At 37.5% G+C, this 21708-nt stretch overlaps 4 protein-coding genes across 10 annotated transcripts; 3 read left to right on the forward strand and 1 right to left on the reverse strand.

Moving 5' to 3' along the window:
• The first annotated feature begins 125 nt into the window (after window positions 1-125).
• Window positions 126-4574, forward strand: LOC122313285 (serine/threonine-protein kinase PEPKR2-like). Of its 4 annotated transcripts, XM_043128144.1 has the most exons (6): window positions 126-331; window positions 953-1018; window positions 1156-1291; window positions 1449-2080; window positions 2775-3071; window positions 3940-4574. In XM_043128144.1, exons 4-6 carry the CDS (start codon window positions 1615-1617, stop codon window positions 4302-4304), a joined length of 1128 nt encoding a protein of 375 aa, XP_042984078.1. In that variant the 5' UTR covers window positions 126-331; window positions 953-1018; window positions 1156-1291; window positions 1449-1614; the 3' UTR covers window positions 4305-4574. The 4 variants fall into 4 exon arrangements, with proteins under 4 accessions (XP_042984078.1, XP_042984075.1, XP_042984077.1 ...); XM_043128141.1 differs by having other exon boundaries at window positions 1156-2080; XM_043128143.1 differs by having other exon boundaries at window positions 976-1018; window positions 1156-2080.
• Window positions 4575-8026: 3452 nt separating this feature from the next.
• Window positions 8027-11390, forward strand: LOC122313865 (root phototropism protein 3-like). The gene is made up of 4 exons (XM_043129144.1): window positions 8027-8160; window positions 8442-8511; window positions 8660-9952; window positions 10663-11390. The coding sequence occupies exons 1-4, from the start codon at window positions 8048-8050 to the stop codon at window positions 11209-11211; spliced, it is 2025 nt and encodes a 674-aa protein (XP_042985078.1). The 5' UTR covers window positions 8027-8047; the 3' UTR covers window positions 11212-11390.
• Window positions 11391-13725: 2335 nt separating this feature from the next.
• LOC122313456 (transcription factor bHLH143-like) lies at window positions 13726-17899 on the reverse strand. 4 transcript variants are annotated; one of them, XM_043128487.1, is made up of 4 exons: window positions 17537-17899; window positions 16064-16645; window positions 15772-15933; window positions 13726-15657 (listed from the first exon to the last, which is right to left on the reverse strand). In XM_043128487.1, exon 4 carries the CDS (start codon window positions 15595-15597, stop codon window positions 14635-14637), a length of 963 nt encoding a protein of 320 aa, XP_042984421.1. In that variant the 5' UTR covers window positions 15598-15657; window positions 15772-15933; window positions 16064-16645; window positions 17537-17899; the 3' UTR covers window positions 13726-14634. The 4 variants fall into 4 exon arrangements, with proteins under 4 accessions (XP_042984421.1, XP_042984419.1, XP_042984420.1 ...); XM_043128485.1 differs by having other exon boundaries at window positions 13726-15683; XM_043128486.1 differs by having other exon boundaries at window positions 13726-15683; window positions 17511-17899.
• Window positions 17900-19959: 2060 nt separating this feature from the next.
• Window positions 19960-20906, forward strand: LOC122312813. The gene is made up of 2 exons (XM_043127463.1): window positions 19960-20470; window positions 20515-20906. Exons 1-2 carry the CDS (start codon window positions 19960-19962, stop codon window positions 20904-20906), a joined length of 903 nt encoding a protein of 300 aa, XP_042983397.1.
• Window positions 20907-21708: the final 802 nt, after the last annotated feature.

A 21708-nucleotide genomic window follows, 5' to 3' on the forward strand; every position in this document is an offset into this window, starting at 1 on the left:
TTTAATTTAAATAAACATTCTAGAAAAAAGAGAAAAAAAGTCTAAAACTAGGAATGTTGGTACTTGGCTGATGCCTCCATCCGGACTTTTGTGTTGAAGACTTGCAGGTCTCACACTAGTATACCGTGTTTGGAACCACAGGGTAGTTAATGGGGACGCGCGAGACCGACAGAGATCTAAATAATATAAGGCTGTTGCCCTTGTCACATGAGCTTTTCACTCTCTCTCGCTCTTTCCGACACGCAGCTCTTTCTTTCCATCAAAGCCCACAGTAGTCTCAAATCAACACTCCATCTAATTCCTTCTTCAGTTCTTATTCTTCTCTTTAAAGGTAAGTTCACGCACCGATCTTACATTTTTTTTTTCGTCTTAACGGTTTCCGTTTCCATCATTCAGTTTATCAATCCAAAGCTTACTTTTATTTATCCCGAATTTTTTTTTATTCTTTTTTCCCCTTGAGATTATCTCCTGTTTGGTTAATGAGAAAACAGAGGCAAATGATAAGGAAAGAAAGGCACTTGGGACAATTTTTTATCTTTCAATTGGTAAACTATCCTGCAGTAAGCCATTCAAAATTTAACTGATAAACAGCTACTTCTGTATTTCGTTCCCTAGGGTCTAGGAGTTTGGCTTGAAATTAAACTCTGTTTCGATCTCAAGAAGTGGTGAATTCTATATTTTTAGCGAGTTCTGTTTTGAAGATCGAGAAATTGATCTCAATAAAAAGAAAGAAAAAGAAAAGAAAAGAAATTGGCCTTAATCAACATCAAATATGGTTGCTAGATTTTCTCGGATGAGAGGAAATTTATGGTTTTTCTTAGGTCTCAACTAATGGATGCAAGACTAAGGTCTTAAAAGCATGCTTTTATATTCTTTTTCTTTAATCTTATAGCAAACAAAATGGTGCATTTTTTATTTTTTATTTTATTTTATTTTTATCTTGCGTTCTCAGATTGCCTTTGTTGATCAAAGTAGATGGGGCGGAAGAAAAAGAACAAGCGGCTTCCGATGTTCAAAGGTCTAGACTATTCCCTTTTTTGTGTTTCTGTGCCATTATTATCATCATCATGTCAATTTAGGATTTTTATGGTGTTTCATGGGAATTGATAATCAGTTAAATGTATTCTAAATAATACCCATTTCCTGAAAGTGCAGAACTCAATAAGAAAGCAATCGATTGATGTAGTGGTTTCTCCCAGTGTTCCAGTGAAAAGAGTTGACGGTTATTGTTTGGATTCAAGGATTACAACGGAGATTCTGTCAATTACACAGTGAATGATATATTCTTCAGGTGCTCATGGCATCTACGATGTTGTATGATTTTTGTTTACCTTAATTTGTATCATGGAGGCACTTGGGAAGAAAAGGAAGGGATTGGAAATTTTGCGGTTAAGTTGCAATTCTTTGAAAAAATTAACCATTTGGTCTCACTTGTCATTGGCAAGCAGCTCAAGGCACAAAAAGAAGTGTAAGGAAGATGATATTAAAGAAGTTAGTTCCAGTAAAAATGTATTTCAAGGAATAGTTACTGCTCCACCTTGTAGGAGCACCAGCCCGAACCCACCTGCAAGGGGTCTTAAGAGAAAAATTGGGTGTATTGATGCTGCAACTCAAATGGGTAGGAAGAAGAAGATTGATCAGGATTATGAGCTGGGTGTGATAATTGGGAAAGGGAAGTTTGGGTCAGTGACGTTGTGTCGGAATAAAGTGAGTGGAGAGCAGTTTGCATGCAAGACATTGCGGAAGGGTGAGGAGCTTGTATATCAGGAGGTGGAGATAATGCAGCATCTCTCTGGTCATCCTGGCATTGTAACATTAAGGGCAGTGTATGAAGATGCAGAATCATTCTATCTTGTGATGGAGTTCTGTTCTGGAGGACGGTTGCTTGATCAGATGGCTAGGGAAGGGAATTATTCAGAGCATCGAGCGGCTAATATACTGAAGGAACTGGTTTTGGTCATCAAGTACTGCCATGAGATGGGAGTCATTCATCGTGATATAAAACCCGAGAACATCCTGCTTACTAGTTCAGGACAGATGAAGCTTGCAGACTTTGGCTTAGCTGCGAGGGTGTCTAATGGTAATAATATTTCTATCAACAGAGCTGATACACATATTTTATTTCTAGAATTAATTTAAAGAAGGCATCGTACAACCTGTTGCTCAAGTATAAACTAATTGTTCATGAGAATGGTTGTATGCATAATGCAATCATCAACTTGACATCATACTGGTCGATTTCTTTTGTAAATCATTCGCTTTGTGTTCATGATTTCTAAAATATGGTGTAAAGCATGGTGATTGTTTCTATTTTACTACTTTTGTTTTGGCTTTAAATCAGAAACATGGTTTTTACTCTATCTGACTTCATTTGAAGCCTTGTGCCCGCTTGTCAAACATACCTGCCCAAACCTATTGAGACCACATGATGAGATTTAAGATGAAAACTGTTAAGATTATCAAAACTCTGTTGATCTGGACTGAAATGGTACCTTTTTTTTTAATCTGCTGGGATCCTAGTTTATTTTTGTCACAGATGGTGTAAATAGTTGAACTTTTAATGGTTGTTTAACTTATTTATTTCATGTTCTATCTGTTTTACTGTTACTGCCTTTTTCTTTACCCTGGTAATAATTGTTTTAATAATTGGATTCATAAGTAGGCTTTGCAACTAGTTTGCTTTTACCATCCATCTTCTTCTTCTTTTTTCTTGTACACTGCATTCAATAATTAGTAGATTTGCCTAAAATGAAACTGTGGTTTCTTTTCTGCAGGTCAGAGCCTGGCAGGTGTGGTTGGCAGCCCTGCTTATGTTGCTCCCGAAGTCTTGATCGGTGATTACTCAGAAAAGGTTGATATCTGGAGTGCCGGTGTCCTCCTCCACGCACTTTTGGTTGGCATGCTTCCATTTCAGGGTGATTCAGTGGAGGCAATTTTTCAGGCTATCAAGAAGGTGAACATCAACTTTGAGACTGGAGTATGGGAATCAGTCTCTCAACCTGCCCGAAATCTGATTGCTGGCATGCTGACAAGGGATGTTTCTGCAAGGCTAACTGCTGATGAAGTATTAAGTAAGCTCTGTCTAGTCCCTTTTGTTTCCACAAAGTGAATTATTAAATGTTCATTGGGGCCTCTGAGTTTTGAAGAATTAATTGTACCTAGTAAAATTTAACTTAAATCTCGAAGTCTGAAATTTTCCTTGCCATCTATGGGAGGCTTTTTGTGGAAGCCAGACCTGCATCCCTCGTTTGATGCATTTCTGTTGTCTTGTGCAAACATCTATAATGTTTTGAGTTCCATCAAATTTTATCAACCTTGAAGTATGCTGTTTTCTTTTTTTTTTAAGCTTTGGCTGAAGTGTCAAAGGGGCAGCGTGGGTTTAAGTTTGGTCTTTAGTTTCAAATCTTCTTAATAAAAGAAGGAGAAGGAGAAGATGAAGAAAGGAGGCCATGTTGGTTCAGCTCTACGGCAATGAAATATAAGTATTTTTATGCATTTGTAGTTTGTCATCAAGATGATCAAGAGAGCAAATGTTGAAGCTTCTCCAGCCTCTTGGATCTTATGGGCCATGTTTTGCTTGATTGAATATAGGGCTCTGCTTGTGGGTCTGGGTCTGGGACCTGTATTTGCAGTTTGTACCAGTTTTTACACTAGTTGAGACGAGCCAGACGGAGACTTTTTACATCATATTTACAGCCGTCCAATTACTGGATGAAGACTGTAGAAACCTGTCCGAGACTTGAACTTCAATTCTCAACGTATTGGGAAGAATTTAGATTCATTACCTTCAGACTACTTCACCAGAGTTACAGAAGCAGTTTTGGTTTTCGTGTAGTGTAGTATAGAGTTATATTCCCCATTTATTTCATCTAGACTAAATGGAATTTCATTTTCTACCCATTTTGTGGATTTTTTTAATCGAGTTGTGAAATTTTTCAGGACACCCGTGGCTTTTGTTCTATACAGAACAAACATTGGAGACTTCAACATTCAAGTCAAAAACGAGAAACCGTGTAAAACTGACTTCCAAACAACTGACTGCTATAACTGGAGTGGAGTCAGAGAGAAACAAGACAATTGCCAGCAGCTTTCTCAGTGATGACTCTTGCCTAAATTCATCATCGGATAGTTCGAGTAGGAGGTCAGAAGAGCAGGAATGTGGATTGGTTGATGCCCTTGCAGTGGCCATTTCACGTGTGAGAATATCTGAACCAAAGAGAAGTAGGCTTTGCAGCCCCAACAGCCCAATCCGACAACAGTGTTCCTCTAACATGAAGCTTAATAATCTCTGTGCAGCGTTTTGAGTTGGCTGTATAAACCATAACCCACTGACACAGCCGCCACCTGTACCCATTGTGGGGTTACTTAAAATCACTAGATTTTTTTGCCCCTTCTGTAATAAAAAACATCTAGGCTTAGCTGTGAAGAAACAAGGCTAATAACCAGCTGACCCTTTACCTGGAACCAAGAGGTAATGTCTAAACAATTGGGTTGGCCTGACATGTCGGAAAATGTGTAATTGTTTGTATATCTTCTTATGTGGATAGAAATTGTGTTATTTTGGTTTGCCTTTAGTCGTGAATCTGCAGTCTGATCACCGAGTATTACACGCAGCGACATCCGATTGGCTCCAAATCTGTATATATCTATTGTAGAAGCTTTGTGCTAATTAAAAGTAGAGTGGTCTGTGCATATCAAATAAATCCGCTTTTTGTTCATTGGGTCACATTTTTTACAGTTTTGTCTCGGTGGTTTGTTTATTTGGGTCTGGTTGTCAAAGACAGAAGGTATAGTTGAGGTATCGTTTGTTCCAGTTAGCCAGGTGGTCTCCTGTCTGCCCAAGGATTCAGCAACTGTTTGAAAGGTTGACCAATTCGAATATATATAAGAAACTGAAGAGGCGAGGGAAATGACATGTATATTTGCAGGGTGTGGTGAAGAGTCCAAATCACCCATGGTGATGTGGGGAAGAGCGGAAGGTAACGTGGTGCAATTGCCACCAAGCCCTCCAAGACGCTCGCTTTCACACACACTGTCAGCCATTTTAGAAGACATCCCGACAATTAAATTTGCCTTTAAATTTCATACAGATTTCTCCCCTTCACGTTGATGGCCTCTGCAAGTTGCAAGCCTACTGTCGGTCCACGAAAGACACTATTATTTATTATGATTTCTCCTTTGTTCGTTCTTTTTTTTCTTTCTTCTGGGGTGGCCAAAATAAGATGTGGGAGAAAACTTTAATTATTAACGTAACAGTTTAGGAGATTGGTTAATGAAATCTAGAATTCGGATTTTACAAGTTTTATTTATTTATTTCAAGTTTGCTAAATTTCTAGAATTGAGATCCTCTCAAATTATCTTATCAGATTGAATAGTTCTACAACTTTAAATGCTGCTGTTAGATCTACATGTCCGAAAATCTTATACCGAATGGTATAACCTCAATAATATGTATTTATTTTTTCATATTCTTTGTGCATTTTCTTAATTTGATTGTTGCATCAATTTTTTAATATAAAATAAATACTTTGGTCAATTATATCAGTAGAACGTACAAAGTATATGAAAAAATGACTATATATAACAAAACTTTATCTTAAAGTATTATTAAGAAAATAAAATATCATGAAATTATCAGTTTTGATAATCACCTTTTTAAATTATAAAAAAATTTATAAGGGATCCATTTTCTATTTAAAAGATCAAATTATCTCTGAAATTTTTGTTTTTTGAAAAAAAAAAAAGACAAAATATTCATTTATTCGATGTTTAGGCACGATTTTATATTTTTCTTTTAAAAAAAGAAAAAATAAATAAGTATGAACGCTTGAAGCAATCAAATCTCCGATTTAATTTTCAACAACCTTGTAACTCTTACAGAATATCACCATTATGCATTATGTGTAGTCCACATCTATCCATCGACACAACAAATCAAATTATAAATAAAAAATAGTACTTGTGTCTGTTGTAGTACTACAACCCCACAGCAGCTGTTCACTCGTGTGCCCTTCACCCTCGAATTACGTCCAAAAAGCAGACCCTTCATTCCCTTCCAAGTTCTGCTCCCATCTAACACCTTCTGATTATTATTTGGGCATATTTTTCTTGACAAATGCATGAACAAAACACTCTTCTTTCTCTTTTGTCTCAAGTAAGTGTGTGAAACTTGCAAGGCTTGAAATGTTGCAACCTTCGCTTTCCATGTAGAGAGTGAACGAGTTCTGATGAAAGCAATCATGAATTGACGATGCAAAACCTAAGGCCAAGGGAATCTGAACATGCAGAAACACAACTGCATGAGAAGTCAGATCATAGGTATAATGGTGGTGTGAACTGTTAGCATTAGAAAATCACAAAATAATATAGTTTGAGTTTCTTTAAGGGGACTCATTTTTTTTTTATTTAATAAAATATTTAATTCTCCTAAAAGCTTCTACCTATGATTGATGATTAATAATTGAGTTTTCTGCATCAATCATACAACAGGAAAACTCATTTGTTGTGTTGGTATATCGACTGTCCTTTAAAAACCACATCATAGGCAGCTGCCACAGGATGAAGGCGTGGTAACCATACTCTCAGCCACTAAAGCTATTAGGGGTCCCATCTTCCTTATCCCTATCACTGTTAGGTCGCAGAATTTTGTGTTATTTCCCTTTGTCTTTTCCTTTCAATGCTTTCATTCATGAGTCCCAGAGAGAACCTTCAGTACTGTTAAGGTTTGCTGTCATAATAATAATAATAATAATAATAATATACACTCAGATATATGTGTTTGTGTATTATGCAGAAACATGAAATTAGAGGATGGTGGGTTAATGAACGGCTAGAACGGCATGGGATCGAGCAATATAGTATCACATGCACTGATGCACACATCTCGACACAGTAAAAAGGTCCTACTTCTGGGGTGCAATTCATTATTCAATGAGGAAAAAGGACAGCAACAGCCAGCTTTATGAAAGGGCCACCGATGGTGAAGGTCTGGAGGATGAAGGATATGCTCACCATTTGCTCCATTTCTATCAGTGCTCTAAAAAAACTGCCTTAATATGGCAAAAAGTTAAAGATTTACCATTTTTTTCAAAAAAAAAAAATGAAAAATGGATCTCCCAGACAGAGTCAGGCCCCAACAAAAAATGTATTTGGTTATATCAGTAATTAAAAAGACGAAGGGGGGAAAAGGGTCGAAATAGATCTCTCTCTAAGTTGCATGAGTTAGCAGGAAGACAAACTCTCCTAATACGATGGGGACCCAAGTACCAAACCCTATTGATTCAGGACGCATCTGCATTTGTACGATTTCATTTTTAACAGATAATCAACTCTCAATGAGAGCACAATCAAGTTATTGCTAATAGACTGAATATTTATTGGTCCTTATGTGGTCAACTATTGGCTGGACTGAGGTGCCTTTTTTTTCTTTTTTTCTTTTTTTTTTTTCTTTTTTTTTTGTTGTCAATCCGAACTGAAAAGTGACCCTGATCATGGAAGTAATTCATTCTCTCGGTTTTATTTTTTGCTAGTTACTCAAAAGTTTTTTGTTTTCTATGCAGAGGTAAACAGGGACGATTAATGCATACCAAAGCAAGTAATTATGCTAACAAATCATTGGGCTACATAGGCTTCAGTATTAAATACGAACTCTTAAATCAATACAAGCTGATTAAGGAGAGGTATTTCCACCGTAGAGCATCCAGATCCACTAGGATCATGGTCCTAGAACAGTACTGAATATCCCATTCTTTATACACGGATATCTGAAATCCAAAGCTAAAGAGCAAAGAATGCAACCGATATGATCCAAAAACAGTGCCTACTATTCCCATTACTTTGTAAGGGGCCATGAAATTCTGCTAGGAAGCGAAAATTCAGGACAATTCCAAGCTTACCGCGTGGGATTTTTCCATTTTTTTTCGTCAGTCTTGTGTCATTCTGGTTGTTCCGACCTTGTTCTTGTGATCAGTTTTTCGTTCTCCTTCTGTTTTGGAGGCTCTTTCCTGATAAAATCCTACTTAGTTTTCTTGATAATTTGGTTTCCATCATGTGGGAATCAGAGAACGAGTCAGTTGATGGCCGAGACTATGGGAATAGCGTTCTTACCTCAAGCAAGCATGGGGTCAAGCCTGACGGATTTGAGCTGAGGGGCCAGTCTTGGTATGTATGAATGAAGACCGAGTATATTTACTGAGATGAGAACCAAAGTTAAAGATAGAGGTTTAGTTTCTTAATGCTAGTAAATAAATGTTTTTGGAACAATTAGAAGGTCTAGAGATTGTGAGCTTCAGGTAAATTAACCAAATTTTGTTCTGCATGTGTGCAAACCAGTGCCTTGGTATATAGTTAATTCATCCAAAATAATCTTGCTACAGTTTTTCTAGTGTACTATGAATTTTCCTCCATTCTGAAGCATGCGGTGGGTTTTTTCATTTATGTAGGTATGTCGATACTGATGTTCCTAGTGATCTTCAAGTTCAAGTTGGGGATGTTTATTTCCACTTGCACAAGGTAGCTATTTTTTTATTTTTTATTTTCCTTCCGACCCAGATGTTTAAAATTATACTTTTTGTGGCTTAGAAAATGAAGCTTACTAGTGATAACACATGTATTTAATTTCGTGTCTCTCTTTGATTCTCTCTTTCTTTTGTTGGATAAGTATCCCTTGCTTTCTCGGAGTGGAAAGGTGAACAGGATCCTATATGAATCAAGAAACCCGGAATTGAATAAGATTGTGCTGGATGACCTACCTGGCGGATCTGATGCTTTTGAGTTAGCTGCAAAATTCTGCTATGGAGTTGCTGTTGATCTAACAGCAGCCAATATCTCTGGCCTGAGATGTGCTGCAGAGTACCTTGAAATGACAGAGGACTTGGAAGAAGGCAATCTTATATTCAAAACCGAAGCATTTCTAAGCTATGTTGTTTTGTCTTCATGGAGAGACTCAATAGCAGTGTTGAAAAGCTGCGAGAAGCTCTCACCATGGGCAGAGAACCTTCAAATTGTGAGAAGGTGCAGCGAGTCTATTGCTTGGAAGGCTTGTGCCAATCCAAAAGGAATAAGATGGGCATATACTGGAAAGCCCCCAAAAGATTCCAGCCCAAAATGGAATGACATGGACTCCAGTCCCAGTAGAAATCAGCAGGTTCCTCCTGATTGGTGGTTTGAAGATGTTTCTCTCCTTAGGATTGATCACTTTGTCAGGGTCGTCACGGCAATTAAGGTTAAAGGAATGAAATTTGAACTGATTGGAGCAGCAATAATGCACTATGCAGCCAAATGGCTTCCAGGCCTGATAAGTGATGCAGCAGGGGCAGGAGACGAAGGAATTAGCAATGGCAGAACCATTAATATAGGTAGTATCAGCAGTAGTTGGAGGGGCGGGCTCCATATGATTGTGGCAGGAACTAAAGATGAGCTTTCTACTGTTCAGGCCAAAGATCAGCGGATGATCATCGAGAGCCTTATTAGTATAATTCCCCCACAGAAGGATAGTGTCTCATGCAGCTTCCTGCTTCGGCTGTTGAGAATGGCAAACATGTTGAAAGTGGCTCCTGCTTTGGTAACTGAATTGGAGAAACGAGTGGGAATGCAGTTTGAACAGGCTACATTGGCAGATCTTCTTATTCCTTCTTACGGTAAAAGTGAGACAATGTACGATGTGGATCTTGTTCAGAGACTTCTGGAGCATTTTCTAGTTCAAGAACAGACGGAAAGTTCAAGTCCGAGCAGACAATCCTTTTCTGACAAACACATGTATGACGGTAGTCACAGGATTGCTAACCCAAACGCTAAGATGAGAGTGGCAAGGCTTGTTGACAGTTATCTTACAGAGGTGTCCAGAGATAGAGACCTCTCCCTCACGAAGTTCCAGGTGCTGGCAGAAGCTTTGCCTGAATCTGCAAGGACCTGTGATGACGGACTTTACAGAGCAATTGATTCATACCTCAAGGTAATTCCCTATTTCTAAAGTTAATCTTGTAAGCAAAAAATAAAAAATAAAAGAAAAAAGGAACCTGGTTCGGTTGGTGAGCCACCCAAAGAACAAAAAGAAAATATCCCACAATAGGGAAGGTTCCTCATCTGTGAATTTTGTGCACCAGTGAAGTTCCTTTTGCTTTGAGGTGTATGACAGATGTGCATGCTTGATTAGTGCTATAAGTATGACTAAAGGACAAACTTTGCCGCTTCTTTGCAAAGTTGGAACAGATGAACTCCAAAATTCATTCGCATTAATTGTTATATGCGTAAGCGCGAGCATGCATTCAAATCTGCCTACCAGAGATTCACAAACATAGTTGTAGTCTTTAACATGGATAAGTGTTATAGCAAGAAATATGTTTTGTATGTATGCATCATCAAGATGCCAGTAATGCCATGCTTTTGCTTGTGACATGCATATTATGAGATCCATAAACATGTACGTATAGCATACCAAATTTATGTATCCATGAAGTCTCCAACATGCAGAAGTGTTATAGCAAAAATATGTTTTGTATGCATGCATCATCAAGATGCCAGTAATGCCATGCTTTTGCTTGTGACATGCATATCATGAGATCCATAAACAAGTACGTATAGCATACCAAATTTAGTGAAATGAACATAAAAACTAATAATAGTACTTGCTATTATAATTCTGGTAGTCTAACAACGTAACAGGCCCATCCAATGCTTTCTGAGCATGAAAGGAAGCGACTTTGCCGTTTGATGGATTGCCAGAAGCTCTCAATTGATGCATGCATGCATGCTGCTCAAAATGAAAGGCTTCCATTAAGAGTCGTGGTGCAAGTCCTCTTCTCTGAGCAGCTAAAGATAAGCAATACAATAGCCAACAGTTCCCTGAAAGAAGCTGCTGAATGTTACTACCAGCCATTGATTTCAAACCGGAAATCACTTCTCGAAGGGACTCCACAATCATTCCAAGAAGGATGGACAGCCGCTAAGAAAGACATTAACACTCTGAAGTTTGAGCTCAATAGTGTGAAGACCAAGTACAATGAGCTTCAAAATGACATGGAGAATCTGCAGAAACAGTTCGATAGATTGGTAAAGCAGAAACAGACGTCAGCATGGAGCAGTGGGTGGAAGAAACTAAGCAAATTTACGAAGATGACTGGTTTAGAAAACCAGAATACTGGGCCTCAGCTCCCAAACCCTGCAGAACAGCCTAGAAAGACACCTAGAAGGTGGAGAAATTCAATATCCTGATAGATTAGAGAGTTGCAGTTGCCAAAAATAGATACGTCCTACATTTTGATCGTGTTCCAAAATTTCTTTCCTTCTGTTTCTTTTATTTGTACGAGTCAATGGATCCTTCATTACATAGCAGCTATTTCTGAATACCCCTTTTAATTACTATAAGTTGATCAAAACCAGTATTTTGCCGAGTTTTTTGCAGTCTTTTAACATTCATGTTGATATGAACTAGATTGGTGTCATTGTTGATATGTACTTTCACAAGCATGATATGATAGATTGAAGAATACAATATATAAATATATATATATATATAGAGAGAGAGAGAGAGAGAGAGAGAGAGAGAGAGAGAGAGAGAGATGGAAATTACTGCCAATGCATGTCTCCGCCCAACAATGAGCAGAACACACGAAAGCAAATGTGCTGCAAAAAGGGATGTCATCGTCCGCTGAGATTGTGGGCATGAGTCCCACCATCAGTATTACAAAGCACAGACACGAACTGAAGTTTTCAAAAGTTCGCTTACTACACTTCGTATTTGAACTTTATCGACAGGAAATGAGCAGATGCAAATGCCTTTTGGGATAGTTAGACCCACCGATCGCCCTATCAAGTAATTTTTACAAAAGCCTGTTACAAATGCACTTAAAAAGAGGAAAGGCTCATAGCCATTAGCCAGGGCCCCTCATGAGCCATGGCACCCATACCTTTCACAAACTCCATCAAGATTTCAATGATACGAGAAGACTAGTCCTTGCATGGACACATGCACTTTGGCTGCTGTATGTATTCTCTGCTTCCAAATTATTGAACTGTAGACAACTCGAGTTTCTGATGGAAAGCAGATTATTCTTTGTAATTCTTACTTAATGAGCTTTTTTATATTACTTTTTGATGCGCAGTGTGCAAGATTCAATAATGTAATCTCGTCAAATATAGAAAGGAAAAAACATGAGAAGATACTCCACTTTCGTTATCTTACTTGGGAAAAGGCATTGCTGATGTAATATATAGAATATTTTGTCAGCAGACTAACAAGTCCCCAACCCAATTTCAGTAAGCACTAGCCCATGATGAACTCTAGGCTTTTACTTAATGGGATATTGTCCACGCTTCTAAAATGATGCACAATAGTCTGCACCAGGGGCAAGCCCAATACACTCCACGTATACCATGTGAAAAAACCCATCATTCTCCCAATTATTAATATGCTCTGCATTAGCCGAATTCCTTTGGGTTCCAGCATCTGCGCCTCATGTTTCATTTACCAGCACCAACTTCCAGTCATCAGGTATTTTCCACATGCATGAAGTGCATTAACTTCTCTATCCATGCCACTACAAATTTGCCGAAATCTTAAGAAATTTGGAGAGATGTAACTTATGAAGTTTTTATATATAATACCCGAATTAAGTGGTTTTGTTTCTTTTCTCCCTCTTCTTTCGAATGATAACGTTATCTCACAGCTACGAAGACCTGGAAATAAATTTAAAACTTTGTTGCAGATTGACTTCTATGTTGGTTTCTGCTGTAACCGTGGTCTTGAAACGGTGGCTGAACTCTGAGCACTATAAGCAACCTGAACAACATTAAAACAAACAAATAAATCAAGATCATTAAAAAGTCTTACCTAAGAAGTTGCAAAGGGGAATTTGGCAAGATTTTTGGCGGCGATTCAGGTAATGGTCACCAAATACCAAAAGAAAAACGATAATGCAGTTTATGAATTTTATATTTAAAAAAAAATAGAATCTACTATTAAAAAAAATTATATAAATTTTAAATTTATATATTTTTTCAAATGATTACGCAAGATTAGTATATTTAAGACTGCAAATATTATTTATTAAAAAAAGGGCTGAAAACTTATGATGGAGTTGAACATGAAAAGAGGGACATCAAACACGGGTGTCCATTAGTAAGTTGTGCTTATGCCGTTTCTTTTTTGGATAATGATAGCACCATAGATAAAAGTCACTGATTTTTTTTTTTTTAAAATTAAGTATATAAAAAAAATGTATAAAAATAGAGAAAAGAATACTCTATTCGGTGGCCTCTATCGACAACTTTTGTTTGTGACGGTAGTAGGATACTCTTTTTTAGCCCTACTCTTTTTTAACCCTCTCTCTTCCCAACTTGAAGGGCCCAGTTTTCTTGATCAGGCTCTTCGGGAAAGAAAGGACATCTTCGTTGATAGCATTGAAATTGGAGCCATTATATGTCTTCACTTTACATATGATAGCACACAATTAAAATGAATATGTTTGCTTGAATAAGGATTCAGAATAACTTATTTTACCAAAATGATAATTAGCCATTAACATAGAAGTTCCTTTTGCCAGCTTTTGCAAGCTCAGTCAGTTCAACCATCCATTTATCCAAAAAATTTCTACGCGTCGAGTTGATCAATGATCCCAAATTTACACTCAAAACAGAAAATTTCAAGTTATCCACTCGAGTGCTAATGTGAGAAATTGAAGTCCCTGATTACATGTTTTGAGTTCAGTACCCACTGCAATCGGCATGGAACATGGAGAACACCACGTATTCACAATAGATATCTTTTCAAGTTTACAAAAAGGCACCACACACAAGGACACGTACATGCTAAACATTAAGCAAGGTAAACACCGCTCCACCCATCCAAAGCATGTAGCCCCATACCCACCACCACCACCACCACCACCACTGCAACATCCACACCCCAATTATTTTCACACTCAAACATGAAAACTGACAAACCCATAATAGCATCACCATAGAGCAATCCAAACCCACTCAAGGGAATCCTCACAAAGATACAAAACTTGTCTAAAGTTATCAGAGCCCACAAATTACAGGACAGCAGAATGACTTTTACCCTATGAAAAACAAGCTATAACCTTTTACAACATGCCTTTGGTGAAAGACTATGCCCCCACTCCAAGCACTCATACACGGCAGCATCTTTCTTCATACCTTTAGAATTTATGCAAACTTGTAGGGAGAGTAGAAAAACATAAAATCAACAAGAAAAGCGGGATTGAAAGTGGGACCTTAATTACCAAACACGCATGCGCTTACTCGGGGGGTTCTCAACAATCCGGATAAAGGGGTCCTCATTTCACAGCACAGCCCACCACTAGCATCTCCCATGCGTTCAATTCTTTGCGACTTCCTTCAGTCTTTAATCCCACAAAAGCTAAAAGATAATTATTTCTGGTCAACAAAAACAACCCATTTTTTCAACACTTCCAGCAACCAAAGTGCATTTCCACACCATTACATCTTTCCTTTATTGGCCCATTATATACGGCTCTTCAGCCCAACAAAACAAAACCACTACAGTTATTTCAAACTCTTAATCATTCAAGCCAAGAAATCAAGGCTTACCACCTTTGCACCTTTCACCCTTTTTTTTCAACCCTCCAGCAAACACGCCAAGGACGCTGCAACCTATTGGTTGTTCACCCCTAGAGATTTGGCGTTAAGCTTTAAAATCTTCAGGTAATCTATAGCTTCATCAATAACAAACAATGGGTCCTTACCTTCTGCACCAGGAATTATGTGCTCGAGAATCCTCAGAGTCTCACAGATCTTATCCCTTCTAAAACACATTTTGCCCAAAATAGAACCAGCTTTCTCACCTTGGTTCTGGCCAAAGGCATAGCCTGACTCTGCATCACTGCCATACTCAACAGATCTGTCCAGTTTTATGGAACTAGTAGTGTCCATTGGTGATAATCTTTTGTACCCACCATCGAGGAATTTTTGCCTTTTGTTTGGGCCATCAGGGCCAGCAACTTCATCTGTTAGGTAGTCAACATGATCATGTTTCTCGTATCTCCCGTTTATAACCACTGGAGAATGGCCTGTGCTTGCTGTTTCATCATCGTCACCATCACCATATTCATCATTGTCAGAGTATAGCAATGCATTGATTTCTTCCGTGTCTTCATGCATCTCACTTTCTTCAAAAGTTGTTATATTGTCACCAGATGCTTCGTGTAAAATGTACTTGCTTGGATCAATTTGACTCACTCTAGCTGCCTGCTCTTCCCCATAATAACAACAAATTGGTTTTGCAGCAGTATTTGGATTCGGGGAAGGGAAGCAAACTAGCCTTGTTTGATTCCCACACTGATCAAAAATAAGGAATCTCTTTGCAGACAACCCAGAATTTGACAGCATGGATTTCTTTGTTTTAAGATATGGGTCAGGAGTGGGTAGCAAGCCCTGGAATTGAAGAGGTAAACATTGAAGAGAACCATGAGCTCCATTTGTTTGTTCAGTCTTCAAGTCTGGTATACCAGGAACTGCGAAATTGGGCTGTGCCATAGGTGCTGGGGACATGCGATTGCCAAGATTTGTGCATGCAGGCAAACATTCCTGTTGCCTCAACCTGAGATCCGTGTTCATGAAACTCAGTTTAGATGGTTTCCAAGCAGAATTCTCTAGAGAAAGCCGAGATCCGCTGGCCTTCACCATTCACATAAAACAATAACCTAGAGATGAGAAAAATAAAAGATAACTTTAAAAATGAAACAAGATCGTTTTAGCACTAATGACAAGTAAGAGATCGATAAAACCTACCAGGAGATGGATTGGCACTTCAATCTGGAATATTCAAAAACTTGCAACTTCTTTTATGAACAAAAAATAGAAAAAGAAAACCAATGATTTCCAGCTCAATTTGATGCGGAAAAAACCATCAATCTACGTGACAGGTTTAAGCAAGTGACGGAAGTACTCAGCCTGGAAAACAGTAAGAACACAATATTATTCCTGCCTTCTTAATAAGAAAAGCTGACTGATTGATCATGGAAACTGTTAGGGAAAGAAAAATTGAAATGGGACAAAAAATGCAAATGTTTCTTGTACTCACTTGGCAATCCTGCAAAGGTTGAAAGCAAGCAATAACTCTAACTATAATTGTAGGTTTCCCTGCAATCCCACTCTCATGTTTTAAAGCCCGGAATCTAGTTTGGCTTGCTGCTTGGCACACCATAACTTCGTTCAACCCTTCACTATCTGACTACTATAGAAGCACAAAACAAATACCCAACAGGGAGCAGAAATTCGGCAAAACTAGACCTTGACGGAAAAAACAGACTTAGATTGAGAAACAAGATGAGATCAAACACGAGGGGGAATAAAAATGAGAGTTGGAGTTCTAACTATGTTCTGTCTCTATGTTTTCAGCTAATCCTTCGCATGTCATAAGAAATGACAAAAAAGTGATTGGATCCCATGGACTTTTGAGCAAAGAATAGCGGTCAAGAGAAGTAAGACCAGGGTGTTAAGGAAGCAATGATTTACAGAATAACCCTGCAATATAAGTTTAAGTGCACGACTTTGCGAAACACATCAACAGATAAACTCGACCACGGCATACTGTTCCCCTCCTCTGCAGTATCGAATGATCCACGAATGCTTAATCTGGTGCAATAAATTGAATCCAAAATTCCTGACAAAATGTAGCATAGGTACATATCTATATCAAATGATGGGAATATTAATCAGAGTTTAAATGTTATAATTGAAGAATTTAAATAAGATAACTATGCTTATTTTAGTTGCAAAGATAACACTAGAAGATTTATGCATAAACTTAACCAAACCATACAAAGCCATTTGCTTCATTAGACCAACTCTTTGGCAAATTTCTATAAAAATCGATCCACAAACTGATTTCTAGGACGAGATTGGGGAAATTTCTAATCTAAATATTAGAAATCGAAAAGACATTGGATTATCTGATGGTAAAAAGAAAACGATCATGGAAAACGCTGACAGAAAAGTATGAAAAGTCGAAATTTATTATCTAAGGATGCTATGAGTGACTTGGTTGTCCACAAACAGGTAAAGGAATGTTAAAAATAGGGAAAAAATAGGAAAAATCTCAGAACTTGAAAGAAATAGGTAAAATATCAGAACTTGTAAGAAATCACATAATCATTAACTCTTCGTTTGGTATCTGGGAATCTAAGGAAATCTGAAAAAAAATGAAGAAGAATCTTCAAAAATCATGTTCGAGCCTGGCTTGAGTTTGCCCCAACTAAAACTGAAAAATGCAAAAGTAGAGGAAAAAGGCGTGCAGCAGAATCAGGCACAATTAAATCGGGTTTCTGATTCCCATACGACAACACTTCCATACGCTCAGAGTCTTTATTTTCACGGTTAGAATCAGACTTTCAATTCTTTTTCTTTTTCCAATCTTTTGTTTTTTCTCAGCTACGAGTCGGGGGATACAAAACCTGTAACTAAGAACAGCAAAAACAGTTTTTGGGGGGGGGGGGGGGGGGGGGGGGGAACGGAATTCAAGAACTTACAGGGAGATTAGAGAGAAATCAAATACCTTCTTCTCTGATCTGAATAAAACGAAATCTTTCACAAGGCTCTTGAAGGAGAGAGGGAGAGAGAGAGAGAGAGGAGGTGAAGAGGGCCAAAAGGCAAGAGTGAGAGAGTGGGTGCAAGGAAAGAGTCCAAAAGAAAGTGCGTTTGCTTGGGGTTGGCAGGACCATATTAAGAGAAACCAAATCATATATTTTGCCCAATTTTAAAATCTGGGATTAAGGTTCCAGTACAGTAGAATGTCTAGGTTAGATGAACCTGATCTCTGGTTTTTAGTTACTTCAATTACTGTTTATGAATATTTCATTGCGTTGAAATGAAAGTCTTAAGATGTGAGGGGGACCCAGATTGCCCGGGCCCTGGCCATGGCGGCCACTTTTCCGAGCGATGGGCCGACACTCGACAGCCGACAGTGGACGGTCTTCTCTCTCTTTCCCGGCGCATAGAATCTTGCTCTCCCCTGTGAATAAATAAAAAGGAAATTCTTTAACTATACAAAATTAAATAAAAATAAATTTATAAATTGATATATTAAATTATAAAATTATTTTTATTATAAAATAAATTTAATATTTTAATAAAATTACGTAATTTATAAATTTTCTTTTATATAATTTATTTAAGATTAAAAATATTAGAGTGCAGTTATAATCCCAAAAAGGATATATATATGTTTATATTTTTAAGGTTGTTGAACGATCGAGTTTAGTGACAAAATGCCATGTGAGAAATGTTAACTAATTGATAATGTAGTCCACTCGTTAGTGACCTAATTTGGTCATAAACAATTATCAAGTTTTATGGGTCTCATTGTCAATTGTCATCACCAATGAATGCTTAGTATGATCATTAAAAAGGCAGTGTGTTTGATTTACGCAAGAGAACCACCTAAAGACAAAAGAAACAGTGTTATGCAAACAGCCAAGAGCCATGATATGGTCCACTAACCTTAATCATAGATCTAATATATTGCTCTCGTGCATCAAGAGCTGAAAATTAAAGGAAAAATGAGTAAGCTCTAGCCTATATAGTCTATTCTTAAAAAAAAATGTTTTATTTATAAAGAGATTTTATGAAAATAAATTCATAAACTAATGCATAAATCTGTAGATTAAAAATATTTTATAATATCATGTTGTTTTGAGCGGAGGGAACAAGCATTAAATATGAGAATTACTACAGACACAAAAAGATTATAAAAAATTAAATTCACAAACTGACGTGGCTTTATATGATCTGTTAGATCTACTTTACATTAAAAGTAATTTTATAATCTGACGTATTGTATCAAATCACATCAGTTTATAGATTTATTTTTATATAATTCATTTGTAATTAAAGTATTTCTCATCAAATATATACCACCTATAGTCTATTTGTCCAATTATGGGATCTCCTTGTTAAGCCTTTTTTTTGTTTTTTGTTGTTTAAGGTGGCCTGCAATAATTTGGAGATTCCCCCTTAGTCTTGTGTAAAGAAATAAACGCAGTTGATCATAATTGTCTTGTATCATATATTTCTTTAGTCTCGAGTGCATATTATGATTGGAAGTGATTCGAAGAGTAGTACGAGTGTTAAGTGGGTCAACCTAAAAGTAGTGGCTAGGGTTTTTGTTTTTGTGTTAAATCAAAGAGAGGAAAAAAATAATTTATATGTGTATTATTTGACCATGCATTCACATGTCTGCAACATTGTTTCGTAGTACTATTAATTTTTTTACCTGAAAACTAATAAAAAGACAACGTAGTAGTGGGGTTTATGAGCATAAACACCAAATTGTCGCATTCTTCTTCTTCTTCTTTATTTTTATTTTTTTTAAATCGAAAATAATAATATGTCATTAGATAATAAGTTTATAAGTGAAATATAATAAATAATTTTTAATAATATAATATCACATCATAAAATAAAATAATGAAAAAATCATAAAAATTTAAATAATAAATAACGTTATTCATTAAAAAAAAAAAATCGTATTCTTAGAAAGTGGAAATCTTTCCGCATATAATATATTCTTCTCGTAAATCTAAATATAACCTCGACGCAGGCTCAGATTTGCCAATGTAAATCTCAAATTTCAGATGAAGTAGTAGTTGATCATCATCAGCTCACGCATAGCTCAGTCCACAAATTGGGTTTAATTCCTGATCAAGAGCATAGTCACATTCTCTCATTCATTATTATGGCTCACGCAGTTCACAAACCTTGGTGAGAAATAAAGGATGACAGCACCATTGCAATGCGATCTCTGTGATATTACACGATTTGTCCGAGACAATTCTAAATCTCAACTCCTACTCTATCTATATTTAATAGCCGAAGGGAAGTGTCATGATCTCTTGATCTCCTTCTGCAAAAGGAATCTCGATCGGAACTGAAAACACTGTTCCCTTTTTTCAAGACTTGGCCACTGAAGGCCTTTTGAGAATGAACGATAAGGTTCTCATCGTAAGCCCCGACATCGTGGGAACTATTCATGATCTACAGCATCTGCACAACAGCTTGATCGACGTGGTAGTGGATTCTGATCTGCACAACAGCTCGATCTCAGATGAGACATTTGATTTCGTGTTCACATCCAGCATTGCGGACACTAAATTTGCCAACCGTGTTGTGAAGACTGGGGGCATTGTGGCCGTTCCATTGAGCAATAACCCTCCAACTGGTTTCCGTAAGCAATCTAATCATAGGATCGTGTTTCTTCGGCGCTATAATTCCACCATAATGGCATTGAGGAAAGTGGGTCAATCCAACCAGTTGGTGGAGTCCTCGAAAAAGCGGCGCCTTTGCCAATGGGCGTCCGAGGCCAAGAATGCCATGTTAGTGCGCCTTGAAGATGTCTTGCTCGAACCACCAAGAAGGGCTCCAGTGAAATCCAACGAGTGCTTTGAGAAAATTGATGAGCTCCTCTCTGACTTGTTGGGTGATACTCTTGAAGGTTATAAGCAAAGAGTTTTCATTGGTGTTGGCTTGGCTGATCAGGAGAATATATAGCTAGCGGTGTGACTGAATGGTTTCATCAGAATTTTCCAAAGATCAGGAACCAAGATTTCGAGGTTTACAATCTTGCGGTGGGACGTGAGGAGGAGTCGAGCAGCAGGGTGGCTTCTAATGTTGATATTTCGGATTGGTTAATGAAGAATGTGAGGGAAGAGGAGTATGTGGTGATGAACGCAGAAGCAGGAGTGGTGGTGGAAATGATAAACAGGAGAACAATCTGTTTGGTGGATCAACTGTTTCTGGAGTGCAGGAGCCAATGGTGGCAGGGACGTGGGGGGAGATACAACAGCAAGAGGGCTTATTGGGAGTGCTTGGCTTTGTATGGAAGGCTTAGGGATGAGGGAGTTTCTGTTCACCAATGGTGGGGTACTTGAGAGTGTGGGAGAGATGGTCTGAGTTGCCATGTCGGTCAGTCGTGTAACTAATGCAATATTTCCATATTTGGTGCATATCCTTATCCACCACTTATTAGGTATAATATCCTTATCCACCACTTATTAGGTATAGTACAGTAAGTACTGTGTGTGAGGTTTCTGACTCTCTGTAAAGTAAACAATGAGAAATCGGAGTAGAACGCTAGATTGAGGCAAACTTGGGAGCGACCAAAAAAAGAAAATTAATTTGATATCATTCCCCCATCAGAGGTGGCAATTCCTTGCCTAAAAAGTAAGTAATTCAAGGATTGTGAGTCCACTTGCCTGCCTAGTGCATGCGAGTGTACCCTTAAATTTCCTGAACCAAAGGTTCAATTATTTCATTATCTTTTGTCTCGTTTTGATTATTTGTCAGTACTTCACAGTCAAGACGCAGTTTCATATATAATCGTTTTTTTTTTTTTTCAATTTTACTAATTGTGAGTATTTGTTAATATATATATATATATATATATTTACACGACCAAACACATGATTACAATTCTGGAATATATCATGTAATGAAGGATATATCTCATATCATATATGCACAAAAGAAGACTGAAAGTGATCAGAGATCACCAAAAGCTACATAAATTGAGCTAGCACATATATAGTGCGTGCATGCATGGGAACTAGAGCTTATGATGAATGGATCTTTTATTTACGTGCATTTATATATGCAACTACATACATCATGGAGTACTAGAGCACTCTATAAATATATATTATATAATATATAGATCCAGTACCAACACTAGTA

The sequence above is a fragment of the Carya illinoinensis genome, chromosome 6 (genome assembly GCF_018687715.1).
Source record: "Carya illinoinensis cultivar Pawnee chromosome 6, C.illinoinensisPawnee_v1, whole genome shotgun sequence".
In the NCBI taxonomy this organism is placed as follows: domain Eukaryota; kingdom Viridiplantae; phylum Streptophyta; class Magnoliopsida; order Fagales; family Juglandaceae; genus Carya; species Carya illinoinensis.